This window comes from Gorilla gorilla, chromosome 2 (genome assembly GCF_029281585.2).
Source record: "Gorilla gorilla gorilla isolate KB3781 chromosome 2, NHGRI_mGorGor1-v2.1_pri, whole genome shotgun sequence".
NCBI lineage: Eukaryota > Metazoa > Chordata > Mammalia > Primates > Hominidae > Gorilla > Gorilla gorilla.
Window position 1 is genome coordinate 160,353,494 of NC_086017.1, and position 11,354 is coordinate 160,364,847.

At 37.2% G+C, this 11,354-nt stretch overlaps 1 protein-coding gene across 2 annotated transcripts in view; it reads right to left on the reverse strand.

Moving 5' to 3' along the window:
* Positions 1-9,008, reverse strand: part of CP (ceruloplasmin) — a 66,604-nt gene extending 57,596 nt beyond the window's left edge. Inside the window, exon 1 of one of the 2 annotated variants that reach the window (XM_063704291.1) lies at positions 8,576-9,008. In XM_063704291.1, coding sequence (XP_063560361.1) covers positions 8,576-8,721 — 146 coding nt within the window. In that variant the 5' untranslated portion in view covers positions 8,722-9,008. The remainder of the gene's footprint in view (positions 1-8,575) is intronic. The other variant, XM_019023902.4, reaches the window with a different exon arrangement.
* Positions 9,009-11,354: the final 2,346 nt, after the last annotated feature.

Below are 11,354 nucleotides of genomic sequence, written 5' to 3' on the forward strand. Positions count from 1 at the left end.
CAAAGTATGTGTGTGTATATTTATATATTTTTTCCTTAAAGTAAGATTAATAAAGCTAAATTAATTCTTTTTAATTTCTTTTAACAGCACTAAATCAAAGCTAGAGTTGTTGATGCATGCAATGTGTGTGGTTTTTAAATTACTTTTGAATTTAAATAATCCCTGTGTTTTTTAATCCCTCACTAGTACAGATACTTAACATTGAATGTTTGTATTCTAGTGAGTGTCCATTAATAGTTGCTTAAAACTTTCTTTAAAATATCAGTGAGGTAAATAGTAATCTGGAAAAGAAAAGATGGAAAGAAAGTAAATTTGGTTTGAATTAATTTCTTGTGTTATCAACCTTAACTGAAGGCTGTATATAGCCCAGTAGGATCTATTCATGGGCAACATCATGTTGCCATTTGGCAGGACCCACTTAGATTCTGGCCTTTGGCAAGCCCCTCCACAACCAAGGCTCTTCCATTTGAATAAAAACTGCTCATCATCATGGGTGTGTGTGTGTGTGTGTGTGTGTGTGTGTGTGTGTTGCCTTCTTTCATCTTAGTGATCTTTGATACTTTACCAATTTCTACTCAACATTTGTGGGGCCGAGTAACCTGACTGAGGAATAAGTTTTGTCTTGTTTCCTCAGTTGTAAGCTCATTGGTAAAAGTGAGATATATTTTTCTTTCCCTTCTTTAAGACAAGAGCAGAGCTTGTGTGAGAACTCTGGACTTTCACTGCTACAGAATTTAAAGATGTGGTTTTTCAAAAGTCTAAGGCCTGATGTTTCTTAAGTCTGAATATGCACAGGAATCTACTGATGAACTTAGTGAAATGCAAACTCCTGGGACACAACTCCATTGATTCTGATTCTGTGGGTCTGGGGCAGGGCCCAGGCATCTGCATTATTAACCAACACACTGGTGTGTTTTGATGAGATAGGCCGCTCTGGGACCCTGGGTAACCTGTGTTGAAGAGGCTCTAAGGTTGAAGATTAAGAGAGCTGCCCAATCCCAGAAGCAGTGGGATTCCTGATACCATGAGACAGAAAGGTAGAAAACTCGGTTTCCAGGTCATACCTGGAAGTGGCAGGACCTCTGCGGTGGTGGCTATATAGATTAAGCCTGAGTGCTGGGGCCGGGTACCACGGCCACTTGGCAATGGTCCTGGTGGCTGAGTTTGGGCAGAGTGAGCAGGTGTTGAAAATAAGAGTCGCCATTCTCTGGATTGATCAAGGAGTTTCTATGATGAGCGTTTCCTCCTAGTCACTACCATATACCAATACACTGGGAATGCCAATTTTCCTGAATTGTATAAACCCGAATTCCCAAAGAAGATAAAATTATTCACTAAAAAAATGACTGAGATGATGTTTCCCTGTCCATCCCCTGTCCTGGTGGGAGGGCTAAGCTAGAAGTTAGAAAAATAAAGTGTCATTATTTGCAGCCTGTGTGGAGCAGCAAAACTGTGAGTATACCCTCATTTTTTCTGTTTGTTTTCACTTTCTAATTGTTTGTTGCCATTTCCCAATTTGTTAAAGCAAAATAGGAAAAGATTGGGAGAGACTTCATGGACACAGGTAGGCATGGGAAAAGGGCAAGACACTGGGGTGAACTCTGTCCCTAAACCCATAGCAAGGAATGCACAGAAAGAGTCTTAATAAATATATGCCTTAACAACAGCAAAATTGTTGCATCAAAGACCACTGAGTTTAAAAGCAGAGAGTCATTCAGTCCATATGACTGAGAGGAGGTCAACAAGGGTGCAATTTCAGTTAGGTACACAACTGCAGCTGCAAAGTCTACAGTACAAAGGTACAATTCCACTCTGGTCCCACCAGAACCCTGGACCAATCAATCTCACAGAGACTTGTCTAAGCCCCAGGGTAAATTTTCTTAAGAGTCTGAACACACTTTTATTTCTGAGAGATTGATTTGATAATATTTGGAGACTTTACTCCATGCTTTACCATGTCCTATTGGTACACATCTTACATAGGCCAAAGTTAAAAGTTACCCCTCAAATTCTTAAGGCTTCATTTAAATAAAATGTTTATTTATATTTTCTGAATGTAAATACACTTTGGCATACATCATGTCCTATTTTGATAAACTATAGCAGGCTTTGTCAAAATGATTTTATTGCATTGAAATGCTCCTGTATTAATCATTTCCTAAAATAGGAAGAGCATTGCCATAAACAAATACCTAAGGCCAAGACCAACACCTATATTGCCTAGGCTTTGTAACTAATTTTTCTAGGCAAAGTTTTTTGGGGGGGTTAAAATTGCTTTTAAAATTATTGATCTGAAGGTATAACATATCTAGGCGTTTTAACATTAGAAATTCCTTTTATACACATTGCAATATGCAAACTGCTTTTTGCATCTTGCCTTTTATTGTGAAAAAAACTGTCTTAACCAAACTGGAAAATATTTTACACTGTGTGACACTTTGGGAGAAGTCTATTTGTTTATGCTTTGTCTCCAAATAAACATTAAAAGGTCATTAGGGGCTCTCTATTTAATTTCGACAGCACAGCTTGAGGACAAAGGGTCAGTTACTGGAAGCTTGCCGGAAGTTTGCCAGTTAGATATATTCAGCCACAAGAATCTATTATAGCTGTTCTTTCAACCAAATAATTCACATTTAATTGTAGTTCTTCCTGTTGACAACTGTAGTATGTTCCTTTCTACTCATTACTATAGACATATCTCCCTTCAAGTAATCAATCACATTCTCTCTTTTTAGCCCCTTATTTAAAAAAAGAAAAGCCCGCTCCTATAATTTCTGGTAGTCTTAGACCCAGACATGAGTTTTTAATAGTAGCATAACTATTTTTTAGTATTGCTTTGGTAAGATATTAATAATGCTATTCCCTCCCATAAATTTAGAATTCACTCAAGTGATCTTGGTTTATGCTTAGACGTGGTTCCCAAAACTTGGGTATTATAGGTGAAAAGTTTCTGGATTTTTGACTTCATTAATTGAGACATATGTTTTTTATTGCTGCATAACAAATTATCACAAAGTAGGTTAAAACAACACCCATTTATAATCTCACTATTCTATGGGTCAGAAGTCTGGCATGGTGTGGCTGGGTTCACTGCCTCAGGCATCACCAAGCTGAAATCAAGGGGCTGCTGAGCTGAGTACTTATCTGAGGCTCTGTGGAGAAATCTGCCTAGCTCATTTGGGTTATTGCCAGAATTCAGTTCAATGGGGTCATAGAATTAAAATCCTTGTTTGCTTGCTGGCTATGGGCCGAGAGCCTCTCCCAGTTTCTTAAGGTCACCTGTATGCCCTCCTAGGTGGCCCCTTTCATCTTCAAGTCAGCTTCAGTGTGTGGACTCTTCAGATAATCTTACTGACTAAAAACATAAATCATGAGAGTGATGTCTCATCCTGTTCACAGGTTCTGGAGATTTAGGATAGGATTTCTTCTGGGAGCCACTTTGGAAATGCTGCCTACCATAAACAAGAATCATAAGGAAAACAGTCAAAAATTAACTGCTGCAAGAATATGGCAGAGACTCAACCTAGGTATATATAACACAAATTCAAGTGATTTGCCGGTTCTAACCAGCCTTCCTCCACTGGCGCAGCATGAATGCAGTACCTAGTGAATTTTCTTTTGTCTGTGTTCTCAGGAGAAATAGGAACTTGATAATAAATGGAATTTGGTCAGTGTGAAATGTTAGTCACTTAATTAGCTCTTCCATACAAGCTGTCTTGTGTGAAGTGTTTGGAAGTGTACTGCACTAGCTATTGCTTGCTTTTTTTTTTTTTTTTTTTTTTTGAGATGGAATCTTGCTCTGTCGCCCAGGCTATAATGTAACGGCGTGATCTCGGCTCACTGCAACCTCCACCTCCTGGGTTCAAGCAACTCTCCTGCCTTGGCCTCCTGAGTAGCTGGGACTACAGGCACACGCCACCACACCTAGCTAATTTTTGTATTTTTAGTAGAGACGGGATTTCACCATGTTGGCCAGGCTGGTCTCAAACTCCTGACCTTGTGATCCACCTGCCTTGGCCTCCCAAAGTGCTGGGATTACAGGTGTGAGCCACCACGCCCAGCCCTATCGCTTGCTATTTTTTATTTGACAACCTTGGAGAATGAGTCATTTAAAGTAAATTTTCCAGAAAATTTTAGCTAGTAATTGTACCTATTTAAGAATCATTTAAAAATTTAAAAATCATTTTTGAAGGGATGCTGTATAACTTGGGAGGCCACTAGGCTGAGAAAACATCAGCGCCTTGGGTTCCTACCTAAGCAAACCAAAACCCAATTCAATGTAGTAAACAGTAAAATGAAACTTCTAATCTGTAACTAGAGGCTTTACCAATCAGAAGCCGCCAACTAACATCTAACTAGGGAGTCTCCACTTTAACCAGTCTAATATCTATTTCTTAGTCTGAGAATACGTTATGAAAGTTTCCTCCCTGCCCAGAGGAGCATTGACAGAACTGCTTGTGGTCTTAGGGCACCCAATTGCTGTGGCTGAATGCTTGAATAAACTTGTTAAACTTTCAATATGCCCAAGTTTATCCTTTAATAGGGGTAAAATGAATGCCGTTAGTGCAAGCTTTTTCTTTAAAAATACTTTATTTGCTTCCCTGTTTTCCTAAACAGGGGATATAATAGAAAAAAAGTAACTTTTTTGATAATAATAGTGAAATGAACACTTATTGAATATTTATTATATCCTGATCACTCAAGATCATAATTATAGCAATTATGATTACTGTAGGGTGGAATGTTCTTTGTTGTCTAGTTTTTTGGTCAGGATTTGAGCTGTTATTTCTTCTTGGTCATTAGGCCTGCTTATAGTGACATCTTCACTGTACCATTTGTTTTGGAAACCTCTAATGGAATGAAAAACCCGGTAATAATGTTTGTAAGAACTGTATGTTAAGAAAGTCGCCAAGCCTGAGTGAGAGCCTATGAAGTCAAGTATAAAAGAGTTTTGTGATGGCCGTTCGTATGCTTAAAAAAATTTTCACTTATTTCCAGCTTCCTAGAGGTCATCAGAAAAAAAAGTAATCTGAAGATAAGAGAATTACTATAATTTTTGCTATTATGTAGTTAATTAATTCAGTAAATAATTAACTAATGCCTACTATGGACCCAGAACACACTATTGTGTTTACTAATTGTTTTTATATGTATGTCATTTATTTTAATTTGAATATATATAGCTTAGGATAAGGAATTATCTCCTATAAAGTCTTTAACTACTTACTGATGTGTTGAAGTGACAGATAAGGCACTGACCCAAGTAAATGGCAGTACTGAGTATAAGGAAATTATTTTCCACTTCACTCTTTTAGAAGTAAATATTATTGGCATTAATATCAGAGAAGTAAACTTTATTTTTTTAGTCCCCCCCAAAACCTATACATTTTTCTCTTTTAATATCTGCCAGTGTTTTCAGTTGCACTAACCCTGCATATAATCCCCTAAGGTGACTTTTCTATTTTATTCTGTTGCCTGATTTGTTCTATAGCATGAATCTCTCCACATGAGGAGCAAGGAAAAGTTTTTACAATACAGTCTATGATTTTTCCTATCTTCCTATGTATCTTTTATTTACTCATTTAAACTTATTCAGAAATATTTATTTAGTGTCTCCTATATTCTAGGTACTAGTGACCAAGCACTAGTACTTGCATATACTAGTACTCCCAATGCATATTTTCCTGTTCATCATCCCAGACTTTCAAGATCAACATTCAGCTTAAACTCGATTCTTTACCTAAAATTCATATTACACTCTTTCACATCTTATTCTTCAGCCCATGTATTTCCACTCCTTTTTAGTCATCATACAATAAGGAGTGCCAACCATCATCTTATTCTTCAGCCCATTTATTTCCACTCCTTTTTAGTCATCATACAATAAGGAGTGCCAACCATGTCTTGTGATACTCCATCCTCCTTCACTGACTGGGCTAAACATGCTGCAAATCTGGGACAAAGAAGGGACCAAAAGGTTGCTATCTGCACACATCTATGCAAAAAGTTTAGCATAGTATTGGCAAAATTGCTGAAGCTGTATTCAAAATTCACTGGTAAGATATACGGGGAAAAAAAATCACAGAGAAAGCAGTCCCACCTAGAGTTTGCAAAACTGTAGCATATTGTTGAAGCCAAAGGAGATGTTAAAGTCACAGGACAATAACAAAAAGAGAGGTGGACTTTGCAACTAGAAGATGCTCCATTTTTCCTTTTAAGGAGCCTTAAGTATCACTATTAAGTATACTTTTTAAGTAACTGATATGGTTTGGCTGTGTCCCCCCCCAAATCTCACCTTGAATTGTAATAATCCCCACATGTCAAGGGAGGGGGCCAGGTGGAGATAACTGAATCATGGATGTGGTTTCCCCCATATTGTTCTCATGGTAGTGAATAAGTCTCATGAGATCTGATGGTTTTATAAATGAGAGTTCCCCTGCACAAGCTCTTTCTTGGCTGCTGCCACGTAAGACGTGCCTTTGCTCCTCCTTTGCCTTCTGCCATGATTGTGAGGCCTTCCCAGCCATGTGGAACTGTGAGTCCATTAAACCTCTTTTTCTTTATAAATTACCCAGTCTTGAGTATGTCTTTATTAGCAGTGTAAGAACAGACCAATACAGTAAATTGGTACCTGGAGTGGGGCACTACTGTAAAGGTACCCAAAAATGTGAAAGTGACTTTGGAATTGGGTAGCAGGCAGAGGCTGGAATAGTTTGGAGGGCTCAGAAGAAGATAGCAAGATGTGGGAAAGTTTGGAACTTCCTAGAGACTTGGAGGGCACAGAAGACAGGAAGGTATGGGAAAGTTTGCAATGTAAGACATGCCTTTGCTCCTCCTTTGCCTTCCACCATGATTGTGAGGCCTCCCCAGTCATGTGGAACTGTGAGTCCATTAAACCTCTTTTTCTTTATAAATTACTCAGTCTTGAGTATGTCTCTATTAGCAGCATAAGAAGAGACTAATATAGTCACAATGGGGTAAACAAGCTTATACTCATTGGGTAGCTTCCCTGGCACAGACAGGCCACAGGAGTAATTAAAAACAAAGGAATTTCCTCCGCCCCCATTCACCAAATTCTAAACAAACTCCTTCACTCTTCTACTCCTTGATTTTTAGAATTAAATATTTTTTTTTTTTGAAACATAGTCAGGGCAATGTCTTGCACTTAGTTTATGCCTGATAAAGCTGATTTGATTTTTGATCATGAACAATGGCAGAGTGGTGGTGAGTGGGGGCATGGAGAAGGATAGTATTTTTATTTTTTTAATGTGTCTGACTTTTTCCTTGGAAATAAAAACCACATATAATTTATATTATATTTAATCAAGAAAATACTGAATCCATGCAAAATAATGTTTCTGGTGAAGCTGTAAAAATATGTCATATTCCTTAGAAGATAATACCACCTTAAAACCAGGTTAAAAAAAGAAATAATTACAAGATGTATTAGTTTTATTTACAACCACTTATCTTCAGGTCAGAAACTTTCCTTACTGTATATTATTAAATTCATAATATAATAATTGGATATTAGCATCAGTTATGTATTTATTTTTATGGTGAAAAATTTCAACTTTACATAACGTTAAAGAAAATAGTATATACTCATCAATAAGATTCAATAATTACAAACTTTGGCATCCTTATTTAGCTATTTTTTAAAGATATAATCTTGGCAGCTGATGGTCATTGGGCTTGTTTGTGTTTTATTACCACTGAAATACATTTTAATGTGAATATTGATTTTGAATTCCAAGTTCCCATTTGGTGGTTAATGTTTAATTAACATCATTAAAAGTGAAGACCTCAGTATAGATAAACTTCTGTACAAAAAACTTCAAGGAGAACTAAACTTTTTGTTTTACTGTGTAGTGAATATTGCTTTCAATAAGGGGATTTTCCAGCTGAAAAATGAAGACATTTAAGTTACATGGAGCTTTTTGAGGACCATCCTAATAAGTGCCTGACATTTTTTTATGCACATATGTGCCAAGCATTGTACTAAGAGCTTTACATGCACCCGCTCTTTAAATAACCCTATGAGCTACACTTATTATCCTCATTTTACAAATTAGGACCCTGAAGCTGTGAAAGATTAACCTACTTAACTGTCTGGAGTCTCTCAATAAATATCAGGCAGGATCTTATTTGCTAAAACTGTATTTTATTTCTATAAGTGATGTTTTGAAAGATATAAAAAAAATTTTATGCCTATCATGAATAACCATTAAATGGTGTAATAAACATAATATTGTATACAGTAATTGTTTAAATTAAAGAACTTCTGCATAAACAGATAAAAAGACAGAATCCTAATCGGAGATGCAGTAATGACCATGGGAGGTAGTAAGATGTGAACACAGATCCCCAGGAACAACAGGAAAGAAGCAGGGTAGTCCACCAAATAAAAAATATACAGGAATATAAAGGAGATTGATTCAAGTGTCCTGGGTTTCAAGCCCACATTTTGCAGTTTCTGTATATAAGAAATTTTAAAAATATTTCATCTTATTGGCTCTATTCTTTAAAAATAATTTAAAGTTTTGGTCTATAAACAATAAAAATAGTGACTTACGTGTCAACAGAAATAAGTTTCTTTTCCCCATGGTCAGAGGCATAATCCCAAGTCGTTTCAATAATTCCAATGTAATAATGCTTTTCTTTCGCCCAGGCTGGGGTACTATATAAAAACAGAAAAATACCAAGTATCAAAATCTTCATTTTTTTCCCCTTCTTGGAGCCTGAGAAGAAATGAAGTAAAATCAGGAGCAGGCAATTTTATAAATAAGACTTTCTTCCTTATTTGCTTGATTGACACAATTTAGTGTTGCACAAGAGTAAATTGTTTCATTAAAGCAAATATTTTCCAATTCAGTTAAGTTCTCGTAAACCACGAAAAAACAGTTCTTGGTTGCCAGGCTTCTCTGACTGAAAATAAAAAGTCAACAGTTATTGTTGGAGGCATTAGGGTGTGCATAACTCTGCGCCTTTTTCCATTCATCGTGTAAATTCCAGGAGGGCAGAGAACGTGTCTAAATGCTCCCTTTGTTCCTCTGACAATATGTCACAGCACAGTGTCCTGCAAACAGTGCACTTTTAGTAAATCAGGATAAGAATTATGTAAAATGAATCAAAACATGTAGCTTTTTACTACAGTCGTTCTTAATGACAGGGATACGTTCTGAGAAATGCATTGTTAGGCTATTTTGTCATTGTGTGACTATCATAGAGTGTACTTACACAAACTTAGATGATACAGCCTACTATACATCTAGCTAGGCTATATGGTATACCTATTGCTCCTAGGCTACAAACCTGTACAGTATATAACTATGCTGAATGCTATAGACAATTGTAACACAATGATATTTGTGTATCTATACATATGTAAACATAGAAAAGGTACAGTAAAAATATGTTATTATAATCTTATGGGACCACCATCACATATGCAGTTTGTCATTGACTCAAACATTATTATGTGGTGCATGACTATTTCTAAAAGTCTAACAAATGATTAATTGCAGCTTTATGATATGAAACATGATATCTAGCATGCCAAATTTAAGTAAACAAAAATAAGAATTTAATTTGGAAGAATTTATCTATTTTATGAGCTTGGACCACATCTGCATAAAAACTTTACCAGATCATTCTGTATTGCTATATGCAAATAACTAGCAGAGCCTAACAGGGGCTAATAACTTTGTTTTAATAATCAAATAAACAAACCATAACTAAACCTGTCTTCAGAGGCAAAGATTAGTCTTAGTAAATAGAAAGTACCCTAGTTTATCATTAGATTGAAATTTCTGTCTTTGAAGTGGATATGAATTTTAAGGTGGAAGACTTTTTCTTAAAACCCTGTTTTTAGTCAGGAAGTATATGTCTAAAAGTATGAAATGGCTTTCTTTTTTTTAGCTGAAGAAAATCCTGGTAACAGATGACACTTCGTGTTAGTATAATTTTTTTTTTCTCTCAAATACCTCAAAACATTGTGTATTTGCTGAAGGCCACTTGTTGAAATAGATTGGTATAGAAGAAAGCATGCGATATTTGAACAATTCCTTCGTTTAGGAAATATTATTGAATGAGCCAAGTTCTGTTCTACTCACTGGGAATACAGCAGTGTATGCCAAGTTCTGTTCTACTCACTGGGAATACAGCAGAGAACAAAACACCTACCATCATGCAACTTACATTCTACTTGGGGAAACTGAAAATATAAAAATGAAAAATGAAATACACAATATTAGTGGTGAATGCTATGGAGAAAAATAAAGCAGAGAAGGAGAATAAGGAGTGCTAGGGAAAAATCTGATGCTACCAAATGACCTCAAGTAAGATACTTCAGCCCAGCTTCAGTTTCCTCATCTGAAAATCTCAGGTTAATTGAAATGACCTATGTTAAGGCAGACAGTGGAGGAGCTTCTCTCACCAGCTGGTAATAATCTTAACTAAATGGCTTGGTACAGAAAACTGAATCATGTTGCCCAGGATGCCCCAAGGCCTCCTTCTAGGACTGCCTTGAACAATTGTGCCGTCATGTCCACTGAGAGGACTGACGAAGGACTAAAATCTTGCTCAGATGCCACTGGCCACACCCTGTGCCTTGCAAGAAGCTGCTTTTCCCCTAATGGTCCACACAGACGGGGGGCATCTTTCAGCCGTTTATCCTCCCCAGGGCATGGCGAAGGGGGACAGTTCTTTTTCTAATTGGCATGAAGCCACGATGTGAACCAGCAACTGTCTCAGCCATTTGCTTTTCATTTTTCACTCAGTGCTCAAACTCAGCCCCAATCTTGTGCATGGAAAGATGTTGATCAGAGCACAGTAACCATGCCCAGAGTCACTTGTTTCAGCAAATTGTACCAACCAACCATCCAAACAAACCTGTTCAAATAGTTGCTGAGGGTTCCAGAATGTATGCATAGCACACCCCTCATATTGGTGGTGAAATGAAATGGTTAAACAGTAACACTGTGACCAGTGCCCTTGTGAACGTTTTATGGTGTAATGCAAAAAAGGTCATGCAGTCCATATTTCTGTTCTGTTTTGTGGTAGTTACTCTTCTCATCAAAAGACATGTGGCAGGAAGTGGGGAGAATTCTCTGAGCCTTAGGACTATTTAAATAGGAGGGAGAGGGGCCGGGCGGAGTGGCTCACGCCTGTAATCCCAGCACTTTGGGAGGCCGAGGCAGGTGGATCACGAGGTCAGGAGATGGAGACCATCCTGGCTAACACGGTGAGACCCCGTCTCTACTAAAAATACAAAAAAAAAAAAAAAAAAAAAAAAAAAAAAAAATTAGCCGGGCGTGGTGGCGGGCACCTGTAGTCCCAGCTACTCGGGAGGC